Source organism: Podarcis erhardii (genome assembly GCF_964252035.2).
Source record: "Podarcis erhardii genome assembly, chromosome: 1".
Lineage (NCBI taxonomy): Eukaryota > Metazoa > Chordata > Lepidosauria > Squamata > Lacertidae > Podarcis > Podarcis erhardii.
The window spans coordinates 62,948,548-62,975,762 of NC_138497.1; the positions used below are offsets into that span (position 1 = coordinate 62,948,548).

Genomic DNA, 27,215 nt, shown 5'->3' on the forward strand with positions numbered 1-27,215 from the left:
GTTTAAGTAACCAAATCAATCCTAAAATGCAGAAAGAAATATCATTTTTATATGCTTGTGATTCTATATGTACTTTAGCACTAAGCATATGTTTATAGTTTTAAATCTGTTCATTGGGTGTGGATAGTTTTTTGTTGATACCTTAACAGTTTCCATTGCTGAAGAAACAAGCTGTTTTCCCCATACTGAACAGTGGAGTAACACTTCAGCGATGGAAGCTGTTTGTGGCAACATAAAAGTTCCTGACTGTTTGCCCACTGTGCTTATAGCTCCTTTGGATTGTGGCTTTTATAGATAAATCTCAATGCTGAATTGAGAGAGGCATTTAAAAATAGCATAAATGCAGAATGCACAGCAGTGTGAAAATATTGTTTTTCTTGGCATGCTGGAGGCCGGGACAATTATTAGAGATTTGTTTCTGTTCTTCTGTGAATAAGCTACAGCCTTTAAGGAAAGTCAACAGCAGATACCCATTTTGCTTGTTTGCTTTGAAGACTTTTGGAAGTTTATTTTTGTGACTTTTTCCTACCATGAACAAATGCTTTGACTTTAAAAAAAATTCCAGGCACCTGGCTGCATTGCTTTACTTTGAAAATGCTACATAGCTGGAGTCTTGCTTAGCAAATGAAGCATGAGATCTTGAGCAACTAGCACATTTTCTGTTCAGTCTTGCAGTAGCGAGTGGCTAAGCTTTCCATATAAATCACTTGGTACTCAGTGAATTTATGTGTAGTTTATTTTGTGGATTATATTTCTATACAATTTAGTTGCGGGTGTATCAAGCTACACAGCTTTTATTGTTGGCATTTTTCATTGTGGCAGCAACCATGAACAATGTCAGCCATCTACCAATAACAATGCTTATCAATGTTTTACATAGAATGTCTAAAGTACTCTATGCAGTTCACAAACACCTTAAAGCCCTGCATTATAGACCAGTATTGTGCCCATTCTACAGATGGAGGCTGAGCCCATAGTGGCTTGGATAAGATTACTGCAAACATTTGTATCTGAGAATAGAGTTCAGATGGGGATATCACATTTACTTAGCTACTACATCATACTAGCTTCCTTCCTTTCTTGATCAAACATTACAAGAAAAGTGCTCATGGTCACCACCAACTGGAAGAGTTAACCTTTTGTATCACCATTGTATGCTGGCAACTGCTGTCCTCTAAAAAAATATTGATCATAGTTGAATTGTCTCCAGAATAATAACTGCTGTTATGATTTATTTGTTTATTTTGTGCAGCCAAATAAAAAATCAATGGGGGCAGGAGACACATAAGTATACCAAGTTTGTGGTTTAATAATGGATGCCTCCAGTACAAACTGCATCCTACATTTTTATACGTTCAGAAACCCAATTCAGCATGTTTCATTCAAGCTATTTATCAAGCAATGGGCTGAAGTATATGCGTATTGGATGGATAATGCATCAGAAATTGATTCTATATTTATTAAAGATTGTGAATGCACACAAAATAGCCAGTAAGTATAACAGCATCTAGTGTTCTCATAAATCATTGTCATACTGCACAAGATACAAGAGAGGCTACAAAGTTTTATTCAGGGGGTAGGTACTGAGCTGTGTTGATTATGTTTACAATTTAAACTGTATAGACATACCCTACAACTTTCTGCAGCCAACTGCAAAGCTGTGCAGTGCTTTTTATTTTCCATTGGTTGTGACTGAAAAGCCTAAGAAGGTTTGCTAACACTTTCAAGGCCACACCATACCCAAATTCATAAACAGCTGCCAGTTTCCACCCTGCAACATTTTCTCTTAATGAGGAACAAATGCTTTACAATCGCTTGCTCTTTTTAGGGAGCTACAGGGAATTGGTTCACTTACCAGGTCTTTCAGATTTATCCACAAGACTTTTGCTTGCTTTTTTTTTTTTTTAACTATTCAAAACAGCACCATCCCAGGGAAAATCTAGATTCGTAAAACGTTGGCTAGAACAAGAGAATTTTTCCCCCCAAGCATGAATAGCGACTGTGGCACCACATCTCTCTTCTTCACAGACAAGTGACATTTGATATATTGTTCACAGCTATCTCCCACAAGCTAGCACATTTGCTACAGATCCACACTTCTTTACTCCAGATTGCGTATTGCTAAGAATTCCACGTTCACACTATAATATTTGTGTGGGGGGGAGAATGCAGTTTTCCTTCTGCCAGTGCTTGCCAGGCTATTTGGAGTGCCCTGTGACATCACAGGTTATTAATCCAACATGACTGAGATGGACAAGTGACACAGTCCTCTTTTCTGGTCTTAGCACCTTATTTATTCATTTAAAATTGGGTGGAACTCAAGGGAGTGCTAAGGAAATTGCTTCGTCAGTGCAATCATTTCCATTTGTCTGACAACGGAGCTCCTTCCTCTTCTCATGTCCTGTTTTGGGAGATCTCCTGCTGCCCCTTGCCAAATTGGGGGTATGCCCAGGGAAAGGAGATAGGAGAGAAGCCATGTTGTGCTAGTGGAACTTGTTGCACTGACTCCCACTAGTATTCAGTTGAATCTGGCCCATTAAGTTTTCCTGCATCTGACACAAACTCTCATGAAGGTTTATTTTCCCAGTTGGTGTTGGTGAGATGTAAATGTGAGGCAAAGCCTGGCCAACAAAATAAAAGGTATTCAATCTGCTTAGCATTACACCACCATGTTCTGAATGCTACCTCTCTCCCTTCCCTTGAAATAATTTCTCTTTCAGCTCTGCATTTCTGAATCACAACAATGTATCTGCCTTGTTGTTCTGGTTTGTTTGTTTGTTTGTTTGTTTTAATTAGGGGGAAGGAGCATGGGAGCCCAAAGCTTACTGTGATTCACGCATGCCGCTCTAAACAATTATTTTGTGTGATGTGTGAATGTTACCAGAAAGACAGGGAGAAAGAGAATTGTTTTTTAATTTACTGATAATGCAGCATGACAATGATACAAGAATATGAAAATTCCTAGCAGATGTCAATTTGGAAGCAAAAGGTAAAGTATTTGGGGAGTTGCGAATCCATATTTCTATGTACGCTTCTTAAAAATAAAGGAAAATGCAGTCATGGCACAATGAGAAGTTTTCAGTGACCATAATCCTTCTTGTGAGTTGAAGAAAGTTTTATCAATCAGATTAAAAACCCTGAATGTTCAAAACAATCCCTCCTGTTGGAAAAAGAATGGCAGCTGTGGTGCATATAAGCAGGCAAGATCTGACCATGGCCTAGTTTTGAGGCAGTGCCAATAACTTTTTTCAGTTTCATGCATGCAAAAACTGGTGCTTGGAGTGTGTGCTTTTGACATTTTCAAGGGTGCTTGGATTGATGGTGCAGCCATCTCCATTCGCACTCAAAACGTGACATCAAAAACCTTCACATTTCTGAACATTCATTGTTCTGTAATAGATCAGATTATACTGAAAATGTTCTAATATGCAAAAATGATCATGTAAATGCAGAACCCAAGAACACACCACCCCGATATATAGCAGGGATGGTGTCTATAGTGCAGGATTTCTACATGAGTAGAAATTTTAAGTACAACTGTTCACATTAAAAAGATACTGTTACATCTAAATTGCTCCTCTGATGGTTTTGTGGTCTGTACCAATTTTGCAGCAATCTAAGGTCTGCTACAGCTTACCTTTATCTTTAATGATTCCTATGAGGTTGTGTGTGATTCGGTTGCTAATAGAACTGTTGAGGATCTAGGCCTTAATTTTTATTACAAGGGTTTTATTTGATCTGTGGGGAAAAATCAATGAAAACCAAGTATCCATTTGATTTTGGATGCCTGCAACTCTTATTTTTCTTATTTTCTGGTGGTCTCCCCCCCCCCCAAGAATGTAGTGGAAACACAGGTGAGTGTACTGAAAACAAATGGCACTCTCTCCTTCTTACTCACCCACCCTAACCCACAACAATCTTAAATAGCACCAACCAGTCAAATTTGTCTGAGGTGCTTTTCACAAGCACAGATGCCACGTTAGAGAGAATGCTATCAATAATGGGAGACATCTGGAGTGCGGGCAAAAGCATTAATGCAAGAAAATTTTCATGGTGAGAGGATCCCTCTTCTGAAAACAACTTATCCATAGCCTTCTGCAAAACTAGGGGAGGAATCTTTTGTTAAACAGGCTTTTGCTTTAACAAAAGACTATAGAAGTACTGTATTGACCCGAATATAAGCCGCACCTTTAAAATTAAAGGGGAAAAAAGACAATACCCGAGGAGGAGCGGGGGCTGAGGGAGGCCACGGAGGCATCGCCTTTACTCCACCACCGGTGGCAACAGCGGTGGGCAGCAGGGCTTCCAGAGGGTCAGCACCACCATGCCCCCCCGACGGGATGGGCAGAGAGAGGCAGCAGCTGGTGGCACTCACATGCCCCTCGTTGGGCTAAAGCCAGGCAGCACCTCGGGCTAGCACCAGTCCCAGCACACCAACTGCATCTCCTGTTCCTCCTCCTAGCAGACCTCCTCACTCTCTCATCCGCATTCCTCCCTTCCTTCCTCCTCCTCACTGCGACATCATCTTGGGAGCCGGCCCAGCCAAAACCAGGCAACATCTGAGGACAAGCCCACTCCAAGCCAATTTTTGTAAGGTCGCAAATATAAGCTGCACTTTAACTTTTCATAGTCAGAATTTTGGGGGAAAGTGTGGCTATATTCGGGCTGATACGGTATTAAAAAGAGATTGGTAGGGCTCTTCTACTTTCATTTACTGTGGTATAGTTGATGGGTGTAGTGAGTGTGTCACATTTTTCAGCATGCTGCCACAAATGTCATCATTATTCAGCTAATATTTGGAATAATTCGCTGAAAAAATACTTTTATTCTACTACAAGCAATCCATATTTTGGGAAAGATCTGAAATGGATTTATGTCGTCCCCGTTTCTGTGTGGAGGGGTTGATGGGCATGGCTTGGGAGACATTTTGCATTACTTCCCTCTGACAGGGGCAACCTGTCCATTTTCAAGCTCAGTTCAAAAGAAAGATCTGGCAGATAAAGACCAAAGTAGTGTGCTTGACAGCGATCATTAGCTACAGACAGAATTACATCACAATAGCCAGGTTCACCATAGACATCAGACATCTCTGATACTCCCACAATATTCCTGAATACTAGGTGTTAAAAAAAGACACCCCCCCCCAAAAAAAAAGAGAGCTGTGAAAGGGCTCATGCTCATCATTCTGAGATTTACTGGCTGGAGGAACATGGCGGTACATAAGGAGTATGACTACAGCCATGGATTTTTTCTCAATTCAGGCACAACCCAACATTAGTATGGAAAGAAAAACTCCATGCCCACTATGTAATAAGAGTGACATGTGACCACAAGTGGAGACAATCAGCTACAAATTCACTCTTTGACACACCAGATGAAATGGCAGCTATACCACTATAAGTGGTCAGTGCAGAAAGGTTCATAGAGAAAGGTAGCACATGATTTTGCTTTGTAAGGATGGATAGCCATCTGGCAACTCTTGGTGTCTGTTTCTACCACTGTTGTCATGACTCTGATGATGATTCAAAATGGGCTTCAAAATTTAAATGAATTCAAATGTTTGTGTTCAACTGATTAGTAACGTCTTAGGAAGGCTTTCTGTTTCAACAAGCAGCTCTAACTTTTCATCACAGAAATTTACTCCAGTTCAAATACACATATCTGTGGGAGCCAAGCCATGACTTAGTGCAAATGTGTGAGCATGAGGGCTTCTGGAGTCCTTCTACTGCTGCACCACTGTCAGCTAAATTATGGCTTGACTTTGCGTATTGTTCAAACCCAAGCTGGTGGTTTCTTCCAGACAAGCCATGAGCTGTAAATCAATTAAAAACATTAATTACAGCCTATGGTTTGTCTGGAGAAAGTCTTTCTGAAATGTGTCAGATGCCTGCAAGTTGCATCCAGTTCTACCAAAAAAAGTTTTAAAAATTCACTTTCTAAAAAAATAATATCTAAACGTTCCTTGCATGAAAACCCCTGTCTTCTCCAAGATCACTGAAACTCAATCTATGTTTCTTTTCCTTCTATAGGGATTGTTTTACATGCATTTGCAAAACCAGCATTTCCATTGGAATAGGATCTGTACTGCAGTACTGTATGGAGTAGAAGCTCTTCTTAGGAGATGTGTTTTTCATTCCATTTGTCTTGGGGTGTGTGGGTAAACAGCTTTCTCCTAGTGTGATGACACATTATTGCCTAGAAAATTACCTTTTCAAGAAAGGGCATGATTTGAGCCAGTTCAGTAAAGTTGGGATGAAATGGGAACTTTTTATCTGTGCAAGAAATGAAGATCCTTCAATCACCTAACCTGTGTGCTTTCCTGAAGGGTACAGACTCATACTGAAGCTGTTATTGTAGTTATTTTCTTTATAAAGTGAAGGAGCATAAAGCAGATGTGTGTGTGTGGGGGGGAATAGTGAATGGAATAAAATGGAATAAAATAAAATCACATTAAGCAATGTGGGTTTGACTTCAGTGATACAGGCCAGTAATCTCTGAGCTATTTAAATTATATCACTCTTGTAGTTGAAAAGGTTAGCTAATGAATTACTATAAAACTGCTGTAGATTTTTTCAGAAGCACTTTTGCTAGCTCATCATATTGTGTTAAAACCCAGGTCAGTTTGATCCAGGCTATTGATTATGTGCAAAACGGCTCTCAGATGAAGTGCACACATAGAGATGGTTTCTGCAACTATTCTAGAAGAATGGAGACATAGAGCATTAGCAGAGTTTGCTAGTTTGGTATAACTTGGCCTAGTTGTCACAGTGAGAAGAGATAGCAAGGAACAAATGGTTTTACTTTGTTCTGCTGCCATGGACTGGTCTAGCCTCATTGACTTAAAGTCTGCACCTACTGTCAGAAGATATAAAAGTCTGTACCTACTGTCAGAAGGTACTATTCCGCTCATATACGGATTACCAAAATATGGGAATCTATTCTTGCTCAGAGAACTTTAAAGATTCTCTAAGCAAGAGTGGAAACCATATGTTTTGTAATATAGACCGTTAAAGTTGAGAGTGAGGTTTGGAATGTCTGTGACTGACCCCAAAGGAGGGTGGGTGGCCAATCAGATTGATGGAATCTGAGGGACTTTTGAAGACTGGTGGATTTCCCAGGTGGCATGACTGATGTTCCTGCCAAGGAAGGCCCAGGGGCCACTGATAGGTTCACTCCTTAGTGCCTCCTCCAGTCATGGGGAGCAGGAGCTCAAAGCAATGAAGCAGGTGGTATGCTGGCTGTGGCATAGGTGGTGCAAGGTCCTATTGCAAATCTGACCCAAAAGAAGTACAAACATGTAGCCAATACTTACCATCTCAGTGGTGGCAGCAAACAGATTATATCTCTCAGCCTCTATGACATCCTTGGTGAAGCAGCCAGCCGAGCTGCTTAGAGTAGTAAACTGGCTAGTCCAGACGAGTGTTATTTACAAGGATGCACATCTTAGATCCATCCTCCCATTGGCTACCACATCCCACACAACAAATGTTTTCCCTCAAGGCAGTTAGGGGGAGTGTCATTCTTGACCTCTTTGGTTTATAGTGAGATGACAGAAACAAAGTATTTGCTTCCTTCCATATGGCTCTTTGTTCAATTAAAATTACAGTCCTTTTCGGGGTGTTTTAGCTCTGCCTGAGTACTAATTGGTGCCCAGGACTTCACTTAAAAGAGGATTTAAGTTAAAAAGCACTCTTCATGCCTGTGTAGAAACCCCTTTTGCATTCTGAACAGCATCAGAATTGTTGAGGTTGTAATACTGCTTCATATTTGAGCCCAGCTTAAGAAGAAGAAGGAGGAGGAGGAGGAGGAGGATAAAATTTTATTTATATCCTGCCCTCTCCAGCCAAAGCCGGGCTCAGAGCGGCTAACAACAGTAAAAATAGCACAGTTTACATAAAATCACAGTCAATTAATTGAAATACATTCTAAAATCAATTCATGTGCTGTGGTTTGTATGTCTATGCCAGGAAATGTGAAACTTGGCAGCATTTCTGGCTGTTTGCATGACCACCTACATGCAGTAGGCCTGTTAAAATATAGGAGAGCAGCCACTACTTGCCTCCTGACCTTAATACAGGGACATTCAGGAAGAATCCCCAATGTCTTGCCTGGTTTTATGGAGTCCCTTGTGTACCTTTTCCTTGACTGAGACCTAGTATCTGGGTAAGTGGCTGCTTCTGCTGTCTTTTCATGTTCTGATGATATCTGCAATAGTCTTCTCTTCCCTGACTGTGCTCAACATATACGTGACATTAATCATGTACTTTTGTCATGAGTACAACCCCTTTCCTTTCAGAAATTGCCAGCAAGGGGCCTCTGCTCTGAATTGAGACCCTGTTATTATATTAATATTGTATATTTATTTATACCCTGCCTCTTTCTCTGATAGATTCTCAAGGTGGCTTACAGAGAAAAATAAAAACAGCTAAAAACATGGGGGGTTAAAAAACAACAACAATTAAACATATACAGGCATACTATTAAAACTATACAAATAATTGCAATAAAAACAGTACTGCACCATTTCGTTCATTAAAAGAAATCAGTTCCCCAAAAGCCTCTTGGAATAAGAAAGTGTTCACCTGCTAGTGGAAGGACTAACTTCTAGCCAGTCTAACTTTTCTAGGAAGATGGTTTCAGAGTCTCAGTGCACATCCTGATAGTGTCAAAAGTACACAGCTGGACTCAGCCAGCTCATGGCATTTCCCAGTGCCAGACTCCACGACCACATGCAATAGTTTACAAAATATGCATTGGGGCAATTTCGGAACAGAAAGCTCACTAGCACGATGATTGCCTGCATTTATGTGGGGGGTGCGGTGGGGAACCAACTTACAAATTATATTAATGGGAGGGCAACCTAAGTGCCATTTTCATTCCGAGAATCTTGGTAATCTGTTCCTGTTTCTTGTACCCATGCTCTTTCCACAAGGGTATATTTAAGACAATGGTCACAATACAAATGTTTACTAACCTGCCAGAACTTAATGCACTATTCTACAGTCTGTAGAAGAAAGATAAAAGATGTGGAGCTAAATAGTGGTACTCTGCCTCCTCCCACGCTTGTTCAATGCACCAGCAGTCTTGTTTGGAAGCCAGGAATTCAATAACGCATTTGATATTTAGATTACACCCCCCTTTTTTTTCTTTGCATATATAGCTTCAGGATGTTGCTCATTTCATTTTTATCAGTTTGCCTTTGGTGGTGCTGTCAGTTCACAGTAATGGACTTTTTAAGCCCAATCTGCAGCCTGCGGAGGTCAAACACTTCTGCACCATTTCTCAAATAAATGGAAAGATGGTGCTGCAGGCTGACATATCTCTGAAAAGGTGCTCTGTTTTTACTGAATCTTGCAAGCAGCACTGGAAGCTCCCAATCACTCCCTTCAGAAGAAAGGATCAAAGAATCACCAGGCTTCCTCACTACACAATCCTGCATAGTGCAAGCAATTACCCTACATCTCAGAATCAAATACTGTAAAATGGGATTCTCTGTTTAAATCCATTGCTTTGCTTTAATTAGAAATGCTTCCTACGTGAATGGAATCATTAAGTGAACTATAACAAGTTTGAGGTAAACTGTGTAGAAATAAATTGAAGGGTTTTTGGGGGGAGGTTGTGGAAAAGAGCTATCTGAACAGTCATAGATACCTCCCAACAAACAGATGAACACCTAGCAAAGAAGCAAAAAGGAGTGTCCAAATTCTGATTCCTTTTGTGGACAATCCAAAGGTCTGGATGGGGGTGAGCCCACAAGGGCCAGAGATGAGTTCATGGTAGGTCATAGCAGGGCCAGAGGCAGGAATGTACTCAGGTCAGGCAGACAACCAGGTTCCCAAAGGCCACAGTCAAGGGGAAGGGAAGGGAGAGACAAAAGTCTCTAGAGTAGGTGCTCTGAATAGCTGAGGATTTTGTAATGGCTTTTAGTCAAACACAATAAATGATTGCTTGGTTGAATATCTGAGGAAGGAACCAAAACTGAGGCAGTGGTTATATAAAACCAGCCCTGCCCCAGTTGCCTCTGTAGAAACCTGGTCTGGCTGCTCTCACAGATTTGGAAGGGCTAAAATGAATTGAGTCACAATAAGGAATTCAAGTTGGGGCTGAACTGGGCCACTTTTATTTAGACATTAAATTAAAATCAGCAGAGGAGGTTGACTATGGAGCAGGAGGTAACTGAACTGAATAACTATAGCCACTGGATGAACCAGCCTTGCCTAAGGAATTGGGCATGGCTCCCTTGTTGTTGTTTAGTCGTTTACTCATGTCCAACTCTTCATGACCCCATGGACCAGAGCACGCCAGGCACTCCTGTCTTCCACTGCCTCCCACAGTTTGGTCAAACTCATGTTAGCGGCTTCGAGAACACTTTCCAACAATCTTGTCCTCTGTCGTCCTCTTCTCCTTGTGCCCTCCATCTTTCCTAACATCAGGGTCTTTTCCAGGGAGTCTTCTCTTTTCTTCTCAGAGTATTCTCATGAGGTGACCAAAGTATCCCTAGTGTGCCCCAATTCCCTGGCCGCACTCTGAAGGTGAGAAGGGAAGCTTTGCTCTGTCACCACCCCCCAGGACCACAGAACCTCAGGTGGATGAGGAAGTCTGACCTCCTGACCCAGTGAAAAAATCCAGAAGATTAACCTATTTAACAACACAGCAGAGCAAGCATTCCTAGGGTTGCCATACGTCTGGGTGGAAATCGCTGTAATGTCTGTGAAAATCCGTCCGCATGTCAGAAGTGGTAGATTTTGGCAACTACCCTTTAAAAACTCTCAACAACATCCCCCCCCAAAACCTTGGCCAAACCCTTCCCCCCCCCCCAGACTTTTGTATCCAGATTCTCACTTTTTAAAATATGGCAACCCTAAGCACTCCATCCTGCTATTCAGTGTGAAGTAGGCAAAAAAACAAAACAAAACAATCTGCAGTCCAAAATATTAATAGGAGAAAAAATCCTATATGGCCCCCTAGTGGGAACCCTGAAGCACGCTGGGAGACAGAAAGGGAGGCTGCTGCAGCAAATGGAGAGGCTGGAGAGAAGGCAGATTGTTCCTTAAATATGGATCAAGTCTTGCCTGCCTCCTTGGACTACCTTAGGAATGTACCAGTCGGCACCAAGGATCTTCCCGCTCTGCCTCTCTTGCTCCAATGGCACGCAAAGGCACCTGGCCATCTTGACACCATCTAAGCTGTTCGGCTGAATGTTCTCGCTGGGGTGGGGGAGAATCAATGTGAAACAAATTTCCCTAATTTAAATGTACAAACAAAAATTTGAATTTATATTCTTCTGAATTTGGGGGACCAATCTACTGAAAGAAGTGAAATAATTTTCCCAGAGGAAAGAAAAGGCCACTCTAAAGGAAAAAGTAATTGCATGGAGAAATATCCCAGAAATAACTGCACACACACACACCCCTACACCTGCTCTAGTCCCTGGCATCCTCTTTCCCCAGTTTCTTTGCTCTGCAGACACCTTTACATCTCAGTCCATTGTCAACGCTCCCCACATCTCATTGGGTTCCTACATACGGCACTTTTATCTATCATTCTTTTTCCAGGGTGGGTCACCTCTGGACCTCCATATGTTGTTAAACTCAACTCTAATCAGCTTCAGGCAGCATGTCTAATGGTCAGGGATGATGGCAGTTGTACTCCAACATCTGGAGGGCCACAGGTGTTGCCACACCTGTTTCCTTCCTTCCTTCCTTCCTTCCTTCCTTCCTTCCTTCCTTCCTTCCTTTTCTAATCCAGTTACTGTAACTTATCATCTGTCTATCATGTTAGGAGCCAAATAAGAAGAGGGCATTGGAGTGTGTATGTGCATGTGTGAACACACATGTATGTGTAGTATCATAGACTGATTTTGAATGATGTTCTCTCTCTGAGGTTGTGGCTCCACCACTCACACACATTCATTATTGTCTCTTATGCATTATTCTTGTTTTTAAAAGTTATCATCCATTTTTCTGGCTGAAGTCCCCCCCCACACACACTCCACTTCATTTAGATTCCTTATAGTAAGCTGCATGAAAGTCAATTTATCTTTCTCTTGTATGATTGAAGGGCTGGGCAACCCTTCCTGGATTTTAGCAAATTCACCATTTCATGTCATATAAAGCAAACTCCTACTCTGCTGAAAAACAATTTGCATAACTCACAATACCAACCCTGCTAACGAAAACACAGTAGGATGTTCAAAGATATTTATTTGCCCTTCACTGCTGTTTCCTCCCAATGCACCCTCCCCTGTGCTATCAAACCTCTGTAAAGAGCCATCATTTAATAGGAAATGGGAAATAGCTCATTTTGGCAATCAGCCCTGTCATCGTCCAGAGAAGCACAATGCAGTTTTGTTTTTTTGTTGTTTTGTTTTGGGGAGGAGAAATGATTCCTATATAAAATGTCCTGAAGATGGGCTCGGCATAGTTTGATTTACTCTATTCATTAAGGGAAAGCAGACTCAAATTTATCTTGATCAAAACAAATAACGCCTTCCAGACAGTGGGTAAAATGTCTAGATTGGCATTGATTGTGGGAAATAATTTTCTGAAAGAGAACGTGATTCTCCTTGCATAAACAAACACTATGCCCCCCCTTCTTAATATCCGGGAGAAGACACTGGTTAATTTGTACTGAGCCTTCCTGCATAATGGTATTGTTTTTTTCTCCCACTGAACAGTACGTTGCCTGCTATTTAATATTAGATATTAACTGTATGGTCAAAACTAGGGCCTGATAACATTTCTTTTTGTCGGAGCTACTTTCATTCAACTCTCATGCAGCAGTGCCAACTATTTGTGACAGAAACTTTCAAAACATCACAGAGTCTAGTTTGCTCATGTAAACATGAGCAAACTGTTACAAGAAGAAGCTAAGCATCAAATCTGCAATCTCCGTCCTGACATGTTACAGTTCAGAAAGGGCCATGTAATTTGCTGATGCTTTATATGAGAATAGATTCTGGTGTATTACTATAGAAATGGCAGCATTTGACACATTGAAGGGGAAGCACAACCAATCAGTGGAGCTCTTCATGTTTAGCAGAAAGATGTGAATTGGTTCACTTACTGAATTAGATGATACTGATGAACACCAGTGGAACAATCTCACAGGTTTTAATTAGGGTTTTCTTCTACTGTGGACCCTAATGCTTGCCATGGTCCCACATGGCCCTTCCCTTCTGTCTTGCTAGGTGTTTATACCAGATTTAAATATTGTTAATGAGTTAATAAAGGAAATACAGTCATGCATTAATATGGTCACCAAGATTTTGCATGTTTTGCTTATGGTTCCTATCAGTTGGGATGCTGAAATTACTAGGAACTGAAGCAAGCAATAATGTCATAGACCAAGAACAATTTTAGTTATTAAATGTGCTTAATGAGAAGAGGACGCAAACACTTCACTGCTCTTGTATATTACCCAAATTACCTTGGTGATTCATTTATTTAGGATTTAATGAGACATTTTCACTAAATCTAAGGGCTATGTTTAGTGTTAACAATTACTGTATATTAAAGAGAAAGTGGTTATTAAAAATAAACCCCTGGCTATTTGAGCAGTTGTGTTTCATATGCTTAACTTGCTGGTTAAGTATAAAATATATTTTCTATTAATATAAAAAGCATTGAATGAATGCCTTCGTAATGTCTGGACCTGGTTACTGTGTGGATTATTGCATTGTGAATGGGGATGCTTTTAAAGACAATTCAAGTAGCCTACAGATGAGGAAAATAATAAAGTTGCATCTCCAGAAAGGGTGGATGATCAGAATCCTATTAAAGTGGTGTTTAATTATGCCCTACCTTCCAGTAGTTTTGCATGCAGATAAGTGTTGTGGTCCCTAGTAGGCTTTGACCTGACATACCTTGCAGGCAGTCTGTGACAGCATTTGCTAAATGAATGTGCACATATCCCATAATAATGTCTTATACTTGTCATAAATAAGACTTATAGGAGTTGGGGGGGGGAACTCATGACTGAGATGTGCTGAGTATAACATTTTGATTGGGTCTCAGAGAACATCCACTTCCTTTTTCCTTAACTGATCACTGTATTGCGTGACTTGTCCAGGACAATTGCTTTCGTTAAACTTATTCCTAGACAGTGAGACAGCAAATGCCTTCAGAACAAGATCACAGGTGCCTCGCTGCAATCTTTGTCCAAGCCTGACTGAAGGTTTAAGATCATTCATCAGTGTAGAAATCGAATCCAGGCCTAAGTAAATTTTGCTTGACCAAACTGTCTGGGCTCTCACTCACATGATGATTCCGTAGGTCAGTGGGCAACTGGCTATATCATGTAATGTGGCAAATTTAAACAATGACAGAGGTTTAAATAAAGCAGGGATGAAGAACACTGAAAGGAAAAAGTGACAATTTTAAAAAATGTCAGAGGTTTGAGGGAGCATGCAAAGGGTGACACTGAGTGGCAGGGAGTGGAAGTTTAAAACAAGGCTTGTGTACAGCAAGAAGCGAACTTGGAAAGGCTTTGTTGTGTTAGCTTCTTGGTATTAGCTTCTGTGTTGTGCCCATCATGAGTCTTGAAGATAGGGCGTGTTAGATGTGCAAAACAGTAGTTGAAATAATAAAATGAAGAGTAGTGAAAAATAAGCTGGACAGTATCTTCCTCTGAATTATCATGATCATCAACCTATTATTATGAATACAATGTTATAATTAGCTGAACAACCAGATTATTTGCCCAACCTGAAACACAGGTTAAATGTGCTTTGCAAACTGCAAGAGAAGGAATATCATCAGTATTAATCATGATGCAAAACAATGCCTGTTACTGCAATGTGGTCAGAGCTCAGTAACACCAAATAACACTCCAACAATAAACAACAATGTTCATTTGCTCTTTGCAACAGGTTCCCATGAGTGCCCTTGATAAATTTAACCTGTCATCTTGTGAGGTTTGTTGAGTATTGCTTTATTAAGTAAATATGACATCATTATTCATCATGCTGTCAGCAAGCTTCTACACTGATCACTGGTATACCTGTGTCATGGGGATGGGCAAGGAAGGAGGTTAACTGTCCAAAATGTCTCTTAAAAAGAAAAAGAAAAAGCATTCAGGCAAATTCAGTTTTTAATCAAAATTGCTCATGCATGAGTCATTCTCAAAGTGTACCTGAGGATCTTAGAAATTCCATAGCTCAGAGGTAAAGCTTTGCATGCAGAAGGTTCTAAGTTCAATCTCTGTTATTTTCAGTTTATTTATTTATTTCTATTCAGCATTTCCTTAAGGAGCTCAATGTGGTGGCATACACAGTTTTCACCCTCCTCATTTCCCCCCTCACAGCAACTCTGTGAGGCAGGTTCATCTAAGAGACAGTGACTGGACCAAAGTCATCCAATTAGCTTCATGACTAGGTGGGGATTTGAACCCTGGTCTCCTATGTCCTAGTCCAATGTTTCAACTAGACCTCATGTAAGAACTTTGAGAGCTGCTGGCAATACTGGGACAGCTAGACAAATAGTGTGACAATTGTGGGATGTGATCCATAAGTAGCAGTCAAGTACAGCATTCCTTGTTTTCCTAGAGTGGACATGCGGGGGAATATTTGGTCCAGCCAGTCAAAAACTTTCTGTTTCTTCCTGGCTGGGACATACTTCCTCTGCATGTGACCAGAGGTGGGCATGACTTTACCTGCCCAGGTAACAAAAGGGCAAGTCACACAGCACACACTCCCCTCTCTTTGACTTCCTCTGTCGTTGGAGCAGTTTTTTTAGCTAGAAATGCTCTGTTGACTTTCAGCCAACAGAGGACACTGGGATTATCCCCATATGGGATAGATTAACACGTATGTAACTAAGTCTGCCTTCAGGGATCCAACTGTGAACTGATGATGTGAGTAAGCTTCTTTTACATACTTAACACAAGATTGTGGCGTGTTTATTCTTTTTAAGAGGGATTAAAATGGAACTTACCAGGAACATACAATTCAATACTGAATTCTATGATAGTGAGTGAGAGGCTTAAGCAAGACTGCAACCAGCTATCTGCTGTGCATTTTAAAGGGGAATGTAAAACTCTGCTAAGTTATAGAACTTGCTAGCGCAAGTTAGGAAGGATATTAATAAACAATATATCCTCTCCTGCCTCCCTGAGCATTCCCACAACAATGTGACCTGGGATAAGGCAGTTTCCTGTTGTTATATAGACACTACTAATCTTAAGAACATATGAAGGCCCTGCTGGGTCAGGGCAATGGCTTATCTAGTCCAGCATTCTGATCTCACAATGGCCATCCAGATGCGTGTGGGAAACCTGCAAGGATGATTCAGGCACAAGAGCACTTTTCCCTCCTGTGATTTCCAGCAACTGGTATTCAGAGACATTGCTGCTACAAACATGGAGGGCCTAGTGTAGCTATTGTGGCTAGTAGCCACCAGTAGACCTCAATGATTTTGTCTGCTCCTCTTTCAAGGCCATTGGCGGGCATCACCACCTTCTATGGGAGTGAGTTCCATAACTAGGGCCCTGCATAAAGAAGTAAAGGTGTCAGTGTTGGTGAATGTTAAGATAAAGGTGTTTCTTTATGGACACTTCCCACTCTCTGTTTGGTACTAAGGTGGAAGCCATGAAATTGAGTTAACACAAGTACCTTTGAAGAAGGAGCTATCCTTTTTTGCAGGTTCAAAGCATGATTCCCTCAGCAGAGATGGCAGGGGCCTTGTGGGTTGCGCAACTGCACTTGCTTGTAGTGTGGAGTGGGCTGGTGGTACAAGAAGCAGTTGCAAACGGTTCGGTTCGTGAAGTGTAACAACTGGGATATGCACTCTGTGTAGATTCAATGTCCCTCCCCCATTATCACCTCCAGAGGTATCATAGCCAAATGAGCAATGCATTAGCACAGTAATTATCACTGAATTTAACACCTCCTGCTTTAACAGTGAATAGAAGTTACCTTCAAAATCATTCTTAATTTGAGGTGAAGAGTGTGATGTTCTTGCCTTAGGCTTACCATGTCCTTCCCAGGTCTCAGATTTCTTTCTGTTCACTGTGAAAATGCAGCCAGCTTTCAGTATTCCTCTCAAGCTTTCTTTCGGATTGGTTTATAATTAATCGAGTTATCCTTCAGAGCGCTGTGATGCCCTTGACCTCCTCTTCTCTGGCCTGACTAGATCGAACTGTAGTTCAGAGTGTCTGCATTTGTCTTTGGAAAGAAAATCACTTTTTGTGCCAGATTCCCCACTGTCTCCTGCCTGGATACTTTGCTCTGGGTTTACGATATTGCACACCAGGCCAGAGGAAAAAATCCAGATAAAGTAAGAAAGATGTAAGCTCCCCAAAGCTGAAGTGCATTGCTGCTGCTTTGAGGCTCCCCTGCTCTATGCAAAAAATTGTAGAATCAATCCATAAGTACCGTATATTTAAAAAATGCCCTTGGCACAGCATAAGACTCAGCAGGTGTAAAGTAACCTAAGGATGGCTTAGACCAACTGGCCCTTGGCATCAAGAACAAAAGGGACAGTGTAGACTATAGCTGTGAAATGCCAGCTCAGACATGTACCCTTGTTGAGGACAAAGTCAATTAATGCATGGCAGAAAATCCTTAGTCTCTTCCAGTTTGTGCTGATTGACTGGCTTTGCATAGGTGCTCCAAAGAAACGAGGAGATGTGCTGAAAGTGTGAATTCTGACTTCTCTGTAGAATAATATTGTAGTTCCTCTTCATTGCCTTATAGTGCCACAAACACCTGCATCAAGCAGCTTGAAGCGATTTATCTTTGCAGAAGGAGCTCCTTTCAGTGGGTAATAGACAGGAACAAGTTAAAATGTGTGTGAAACAAGATGCTGCATGCTGTCATTACCCAGGAATTGTGCAAAGGACACATGAGGGATTTCAAATGTAAACAGTGAATGGGAATTATTTTTTGCATCGGTCTTAGCAAGCAGATTTTGTCCAATAAAACTAAGAAATGTCTTATTTACAACTCAAACTTTCAGAGTTTCCATTAGAATGCAGACTTAAATCTGGCTTGATGTTCTGAATTCAATTAATATTCTGTTTCAATTGATAACATGTTTCCCATGCATAATTTTAGAGGATGCTATTACTAGTTAGAAATAAATTTGCATTATTACTGCAGTGTGCTTATCTAAAAGAATCAAATGCATAGGGCTTCGTTTCCATATCATTTACAGCTGGTTGTCATTGAAAGATTTCACATATTTCATTTTTGAAATATGTTTTGATGTGGATTTCCTAGGCACTGTGTGCTGCAGTGTGAAAAGTAATGGGGTGGCATTTAACAGAAATTAATCAAACAGAAATGCTCTAGCCCTTTTCTTTTCTTTTCATTTTTCCTGAGAGTTATTGCATCAAGGTGAAGGATATTCCTCTGATATTCCTCCTACTGCTTGTGACAGGCAGAAACCTGTCTTCTGCCTCCTCTCCAGGAAGAGGGGCAATCCCTCTCCCCAGACTGACCCTGTCTGTAGTTAATAGAATCACAGAATCATAGAATTGTAGAGTTGGAAGAGACCCCAAGGGTCATCTAGTCCAACCCCTTGCAATGCAGGAATCTCAACTAAAGCATCTAAGACAGATGGCCATCCAAACTCTGTTTTAAAACCTCCAAGGAAGGAGAGTCTACCACCAAGGAAGGTGTCCGTTCCACTGTTGGACAGCTCTTACTGTCAGAAAGTTCTTCCTGATGTTTAATCTCTGCATAGTCAGATTACTTCCCACCTCAGCCAACTGGAGTTCATTTGACTTATTAAATGGTCCTTCCCACTAATAAAATGGAGCTATTGAATTTGGGAGCAAAATCTCAAGCCACTCCTCCTTAGGCACTCCTAAGTGCCAGTGTGGTGTAGTGGTTAAGAGCTGTAGTCTCATAATCTGGGGAACCGGGTTCACGTCTCTGCTCCTCCACATGCAGCTGCTGGGTGACCATGGGCTAGTCACACTTTTTTGAAGTCTTTCAGCCCCACTCACCTCACAGAGTGTTTGTTGTGGGGGAGGTAGGGAAAGGAGAATGTTAGCCACTTTGAGACTCCTTCGGGTAGTGATAAAGCGGGATATCAAATCCAAACTCCTCCTCTTATTCTCTTGAGAGATTCCTGAAGACCCCTAGCCTACGTCTTCCTTATGATACAATCATCTAGTTTTGATTGTCTTATCTAGTGTGAAAAGCTTTCCAGACCAACATTTTTTTAAATTGTAAAGATTATGTGCCAATTTCATGGTGATTTCCCCAAATAATTAACTCACAAGACCTAAACACATGTTGCATCCAAGTGAATGTACTGAATCGTGATGACCTTCTTTTTTTTTTAAGGGGAAAAATATATACACCTCAGGAGGGGTAGAGAAATAACAGTAGAAGAGAGAGTGCTTAATCCTTTACTTATATGCCTCTTCATATCCCGCGACATCCACTTTGCTCATGTTGGGTTGCTGCCAAAACATGTTTCAGTACCCTTTGCAGGGCAAAGCAACACAGTGACGAGTCTTCTCCCTGCTGTTTCTCTGCTCAGAATCATTCCTTCCCAAAGTGGCGTTTTATAGAAAAGAAATAGGGCCTCCAGGGCTCTAGACAATGGTTCCTGAGCTTTATTTGACTCTGTAAGTAAGTGCTATACTATTATTACACTTGCTGTATAAAAGCCAGAAATGGGAAATTGCCTGAAAGCAATTTTTACAGTCTGCCTCTCACTTTACTCTACAGGATCATCCTGTATCCAGAACATCTGCACTGCTTGTCAATGTCGTAAATGTTGTTAATATATTAAAAATGTGGTATTAATTATGCAAGCTCTCCTCGATTGGAGTAGCATGGTGTTTAAAAAAACATAAGATCCATTAGAAACCACTTTAGCTTTTTCATGAGGCTTCTTAATATCCCACATGTAATGAAATATAGATAGTAATGGGTTTCTGTGCAATAATGAGGGCAGAAAATGGAGGTGGGGGAAGAGTGAAAAGACTTGGTACAGCTTTTGTTGCAAAGTATCTGGGGAATTTTTCACATACACTAAAATGTGTGGCTAGTTTGGTGCCTCCATATAAGCAAACATAGGCTTCTGGTTCGCTTCACTGTATTCTTAGCATGACGATGAATGGAATTAAAATAGACTCAGTCTCTCTGTTTACAGAATCTGTATATTAAATCGGCTACCAAGTAACAAGACTGTGGGGGCAGTTCTTAAATTGCTTGAACAGTATTTGCAGGTCCCGCGTGGTTTCGTATCCAGTCAAATTTGAAGCGTGGTGACTTGTGACAAGGATGCTTCACATGATTATTCCCTGTGCCAATGCAGCTTCCACTTGAGCTAGTGACGTTTATGTGTGAAGACATTGGGGGAGTTCAGACAAGCCCCTTCATGTGCTGAAAATGCACTAAAACTAGGGACAAAGTCCATACATAGCAAAAACTAGAATTGCTTCATTTAAGTCAACAGTGGGAGAAAGTGTCTTTCCATAACTTATCACCCTTTCTAGCCCATATTGTGGCTAGTCCAAACAAATACTTTCCACCTTGATTGACAGTCTATTTTTGAAAACTTAAGTGTGCTTTTCTGTCTCCTCAAATGATTATTTAAAATTAAATTCCACAGGCATCTAGGAAAGAGAAAATGCTACTTGTGCTATTTATATATTTATCTTCATTCTTAATGTATTTTTGTCCTCACTGCTATCCTAAATATCATATTTACATATACCATGCTAAAATATTTAGATGATTTCTTAATTTTTTAATGCGTGCTGGTGATATATATCTATATATTTATTCTCCTCCCTTTAGAACAAAAGCCTGAAAAACAAACTCCTTTCTGGAAGCAAGCTTTGTGGCATTCATGCTGAAGAGGTGAGTAGGATTTGTTTTGTTCTGACCCCAGCAAGCCCAATGAAGGAAATGATTTATTGGTGAAGCCTGTTGCAAATCAGGGGCGGATTTAGGGATGTGCAAGGGTGAGCACTCATTGGGTGCTGAGCCTAGGGGGTGTCATCTCAAAGCCCAGTAAGCGAGGTGCTGGGCTTTGGAAAGGACTCTGACAGGGTCCTAGAGTCCCCCCTCCTCCTTCCCAAAACCTAGTTAGCGCTTTCCCAGATTTGAAAAAAAAAGATGGGAGGGCTGTGGGACCCTGCTGAGCTCTTGTGCCTCCTTCCCAAAGCCAGGTGCCTCCTTACCCACCTTGGGGAGGGCAGCCCAAGGACTAGTGGGTGGAAGCACTTTTTGGCCTTGGACAGGGAACAATAATACCCCAGTCTGCCACTGCACAAATTTATTTCAGGAGTAAAAAATATTCTGTGCAAGTGTCAAGATAATCCTGTGCACAAAAGTGTCTGGTTACCTACAGTAGATTCTTACATGTTCATTCATAAAGCAAATATGTGTCCAAGAATAAGAGTCTTGAAGTCATTGGTGCAGTCAATCATAAAAATTCTGCTATTTCATCTGCTTTAAGGGGGAAATGGATAGAAAATATTGTGAATAAATCAATATAATAAAACTCCTAAGCAATGTTTCAAATCTAATAAAAAGCCCAACCACTGTTTCAAAAACCTTGCAATGTTAATGATGCTTCATATTTTCACACACATGGCTTATACAAAAGCCATATGATATGTATATGCTGGGAATAGGATGTGTACACTGGAATTTTCAGTTTGTTTCACATTCAGAAGCTCTTGTGTCAAACATGTGCAAAATATTTCTACGAACAGAGAGTGGTAGTCAATGTTAGTCCTATTGAGAGGAGACCCATTCAAGTTAATAAACATAAATAACTTAGGCAGGACTTAGCTGAATATCACTCATCAATATTGTGATAGCATCCCTGTCCCCCACCCAGCAGATGAAATTTCAGCAAAGACCTCAGCTAACATGTTACAGAAGTACAGTGGTACCTTGGTTCTCAAACAGCTTGGAACCCGCAACTGCAAACCTGGAAGTAAGTGTTCCAGTTTGTGAACTTTTTTTTGGAAGCCGAACATGCTCCGTTTTGAGTGCTATGCTTCTGTTTTGAGTGCTTTGCTGAGGTCTGTCAGTTTTTGCTATTTATTTTGAGTTTTTGTTTTGTGACTCTTTTTTGTTTTGTTTTTGTGACTGTGTGGAACCCAGTTCAGCTACTGATTGATTGATTGATTGATTGATTGTATGTCTGCAGTACATTGTTTATTGCTTTCAATTTATGGATCAATGGTCTCATTAGATAGTAATATTCATGCTAAATTGCTGTTTTAGAGGTTGTTTTTAAAAGTCTGGAACAGATTAATCCATTTTGCATTACTTTCTATTGGCAAAGCAAGCCTTGATTTTGGAACGCTTTGGTTTTGGAACAGACTTCTGGAACGGTTTAAGTTTGATAACCAAGGTACCACTGTAACTGGATATGCAGCTGCATGCCATGGGTTGAAAATCTGAGAAAGGACACATTGTCATTTTAAAACAGCAGCCACTATGAGTCATTATTAAAGGGCACCTCAGTTCTTTTGAACCACTTGAGCACCAGAAATAGAGTTTTAGGAGCATCTGAGGAATTTGTTGGGCTGAATAGCTATAATGAAGACAAACTTCAATGCAAAAATGGATGTGCAAAAATGGAGTCAGCGCCTGTGATCTGGACTCATAGTATAGGCTTTTCAGAGTGTCACAAAGCAGCAGTTCATGCAAGGAGGAAGTGGCAGTGGTGCCCATAAGCGGCAGCAGTACTGCTGGTCATTAGGATGGTGACAAGGCATGGTGTTGGCAAGGTTGAGGAGCTCCAAGTTGGTGCCTTGCAGGTCCATACCATAGATTGAGCCATTTCAAGTACAGATGTGTGACTTTCCTCATGCTCACATCCAATTGGCTTAGAATATAGACTGATGGGGGGGGGACCTCAAAATGGCCCACCTTATTTTCTGAGAAGTTGTCCTCCCGCTTATGAATTCACAACCCCTGTCTTCTGACTTAAGATACAGCTATCCCATCTAATATTTCTACTGGACTGGGGCTGATTCATGTCTAAGCACCACAGTCTGCTGCCAGCATGTTTAGTTTGACCCTCATTCCAGATGTTTCTGAGATCAGCAGCGATACAATGTTAAAGCATGATAAAAAAGTACTGTGCTGAAAATGCTTGATTTCAGCAGAATCAAAATGTGCAGAAGGTTGTTTGAAATCTGTCACCCCCTCTATTGTGCAAACAGATAATTTTATGCTTTTCACAGGGTGAGAAATAGAACATTTCTTTAAAATCTTAATTTCTGCTTTCCCAGCATAATAACATGTTTGGCTATGGTAAGGTGTGAATCTCTTTGCAATCACAATGCAGAGACAAAAGGGGTAGACCCTTTCTACCATTGAAATATATTTGTGCCACATTTTAACACAAATAGGATTGTGCTTGTTTTGTGGTAGTTACAGTACATTTCTGGTAAGCCATCCCTCATTCTGTTGCCATAGCAGGATCATGCAAAGCTATCACATTTGCTATCATACTTGAAAGAAGAATGACTGTGGGCAGAATAATAGCTTTGGCACCTACGCTGTTCCTCAGGAGTAGAATTCTTGATGAACCCAAACAGTGCCATGCGTTTTGTACCTTGTCAGGTATAACAGAACAGGTTGAGCTTGGTGGCTGTCTTGCTAATAAATGGATGAATTGATGAATTTAATTTTTTTTTTTTTTTTAGTATATCTTAGTATAGCTGATTAGGGGGAATATTTAATGAACATTTTTCTTTCTCCAAGGCTCTAAAAAGACAATGCTGCACTGAGAAATTAATATCAAAACACAATGCTTTTAAAAAAGGAAGAGAAGGTTCAGGGAGTGTTAACAGCAATGCAATCAACAAATGTGATTGTCATTTCACAGAGGACAACTGTAATTAAATCCCAATTATTAAATTTGTGATCACTCTCGTGTTCATGTGGCACACTTATTAGATAAATTACATTTGCGGAAATCATTGGTGAAGGCAATTCAGCCTAGTTTCCATGATCAGGTTTGCACTAATTTTAAGCAGACCGTTATCCATGTTCGAATTTAAAAATCCAGATTATGCCCCTAGTCAAAACCCATTATGAATGTAAAATGGAATAAGTCCATGTCTTTTCTGACTCACCTGATCTTCCTTGCTTCTTTTAAGTGCAGGTTATTCAAGTCTGTTCATTCTTTTTGTACTCTTGCACCTTTTATTTTTGCTTTTAAGTATAATAGAATGAACACCACAAACTGTTAATATATATTTTAATGCACTAGATTGCTGGTAAGTATATAGCTGATCTGTCCATGAATGATGACATACCAAGGGACCAGAAATAACCCTTTGGTATAGGAAGAGCTATCTGTTTCACCCCAATACACTACTAGGGAGGAAAGAAAGACACAGAAGCAGGTGACAGAAAATAAGAGCGAAAAGGAGGTAACCCTGCCTATTTTTTGGCTGTGTTCCTTCTCACTGCCTGTGTGCAGCCCCTAACAGATTACTCTTGGGGAAATGCAGTCCTTGACAGACACAAGGCCCACCTAGGCAACTGGAAAATGTACTCTCTTATCTTCCCATATTGCATTGAGAACCACACACAAAAGCCAGAAGATAAGAGGTGTCCCTGCCTCCCCATGAACAGTGAGAAAACTTCATTCATGTTCATAGGTCCTCATTCAAAAGCGGGGGGGGGGGGGGGAGTTAAATGCAGGAAGGCAATTTTGCAGCCAACAGAAAGGGCTGCTTTTTCAATGCAGCCCTAAATAAAACTATTGTAAATTAGGATATATAGATATGGATATCCTTTTCCAGAGGGTTCACCATGATTCCCTGAATACATCTTTAGCCAATCATTTGAATAATTTTTCAATATACAAAATGTGGCAAGAAGGAATGCTCACCTCCTTGTCATCATATTAATCACCATTTTCTTTTTTAATCTAAATTGTGAATCATTTTAGTTGTGTGGATGCAGCCAACATCAGTGGTTTTCTTCCGTAACTCTATAACATTTCATTTGGGAACATCATATTTTGATCTGCACTGTTACTTTACAACTGTTCCTTTTCTGTTTGTTTTGCATGATGTTTATGCACATTTTAAAATTTGCTACACAACTGTGAATAATGTAACACGAGAGTTTACATTTAAATGGTAAACAGGGAATATTACTTCCCGGTGCCTCATATTAAATCTGCGCCCCTGAGTATTTTTTGCCCATAGATCTTTGTGAGTTGACAAGCTTCTAGAATTGTTCACTGAGCACCTTTCTAAGAGAAATACATTTCATAAAGGAAGGTTTGTTAATAATAAACCTGCCTTGCTGTGGGTTTGCCTAATATAACAGAACCTGTAATGCATTCTTCACTTAAAAACAGCAACCATAGCTCAGTGATAGAAGACATCTTGTGCGTGTAAAACGCTCAGAGTTAAATCCCAGAGATCTCCAAGTAGGGCTGTGAAAGACCCACTGCCAGTCATTGTAGACAGTTCTAAGCTTGATGGACCAAGGAATTGGATTGGTATAAGAAGGCTTCCTATCCCCAAAGCAGGCCATGGAATGGCACAGTGGCACTCATCTTAACCTCCGGACGCCTATGTCACTGCTGCCTACCAGGATGGGAAAGGGTGAGGTGGCAATGAGGTCCATGCAGGACAGATACACCAGCAAGATTGCCAGGTTAGCTCTGCCAGTGCATTGGCACTGCGCTGATCTTGGCACTCTGGCCCATCCCAGGCATGGTATGGCTAGTAAGATGCCTGTCTGAAGCCATGTAGATTTGCTTCTAGTCAGTGTAGTGTGCTGAGCTAGACAGAGATCTGTGACTTTGCTGAGTGAAAGGCAGTTTCCTATGTTCCTATGAGATAACTTAAACATATGGAATCTTGCTGATTCCAAAGATAGGTCCCTGATTCGGAACAGCTTGCGTAACTCTGATGTTGTCACGTTATATTGAACTTAGTCAATGAGCTAAAATACTCAGCATGTTAATTTGCAAAATAGTTTGGAAACAGCCCTGTTTGTAGGCCTGCATCTGATCATGGTTGACAGAATTATTAGGCCCTGAATTCTTTTGGGGAGGGACCATAGCTCTGTGGCAAAGCACAAGCTTTCCATGGTTCATTCCCTAGCTACTCCCGTTGAAAGGATCAGGAAGCGGGAAATGAACGAAACCTTTAGACTCTGGAGAAGCACTTGCATTCAGAGCAGATAACACCAATGCACAGACTTTCTGACTTGGTATAAGGCAGCTTCCAATGTTTCACTCAGTATTAATGAGCTATCAATATACCGAATATTATCAAACTGAAAAATTAATAGCAGCTTGAGTCTGATTATGACAAAGCAGATAATTCAGCATCAGTTTCACAATTGGAATGAATGATAATACCTTTAAAATTTGTAAGTTAATTATCTAAAATAAATAGCTATGGGGTGGGGTTGCAGGATTTCTGCTCTTGCTTCTGGTTTTTTTTTTTTATTATTAAAAAAAATAGATCATGTTCAGGCAAGACTGGCCAGTGTGACATTAAAGACAGCAGTGTAGCATGGATAAGATCAAAGTTGCCCTCACTAACCAATGTCGCTCTCAGCTTAATAGGGTTTTTAAGCCAAGAGAAAATGGTCTGTAGCCATGTAGCTGTCAATGAACATTTTCTTTTTGAGGTTGATTTTGCTCCCTCTAGACCATGAAGTCAGTGTTCTAAATATTGTTCCAAAGGGGAAAAAAAAGCTTTCAGTTTTATCTTGTAGTGAAGTGTCTCATACCTGTGATTCCAATCTGCCATCATGCCACTAGGCAGCCTGTGAAATAGAACCGGCTGAATAAAATTTCTGCAAGAGACAAAGCGAAGTTCAGCATGTAGGGAGGAAGTTCACTTCATGTTTCTGATCTGCAGAGTTTAATTATGAAAAATGATCCTGTCTCATGAGTGCCTGCAGTTCAGTGTTAGATGACATGCTTTCCATGCATACGATTAAGGTTCAAATTCAAACCCTGGCTTCTCCAGCTTAAAAGATCACATGCAGCAGGGCTAGGAAATACCTCCTTGAGACTTTGCAGTGCAACTTCTAGTTAGATTAGAAACTAATGGGGCAGATAATCTTGTAGTCTGGTTTAGGATGCCATCCCATACAAATCTACGAGGGTAGAACTCTCTGCGAACTCCATATGCCTTACATCCAAGTAGATATGCGTAGAATTGAGCTACCACTTGGTTATAATGTCCTTGGTTACAAGCTCCTTGGTTACAAGGTCCTTTCTCTAACGCTCCTCTTGGCATTA

The 27,215-nt window shown here is 40.7% G+C and overlaps 1 protein-coding gene across 4 annotated transcripts in view; it reads left to right on the top strand.

Moving 5' to 3' along the window:
* LUZP2 (leucine zipper protein 2) overlaps window positions 1-27,215 on the top strand; it is a 349,517-nt gene that overhangs the window by 225,164 nt on the left and 97,138 nt on the right. For all 4 annotated transcript variants that reach the window (XM_081835527.1, XM_081835525.1, XM_081835526.1 and 1 more), the window contains one exon: window positions 20,759-20,821. In XM_081835527.1, the coding sequence (XP_081691653.1) occupies window positions 20,759-20,821 (63 nt within the window). The remainder of the gene's footprint in view (window positions 1-20,758; window positions 20,822-27,215) is intronic.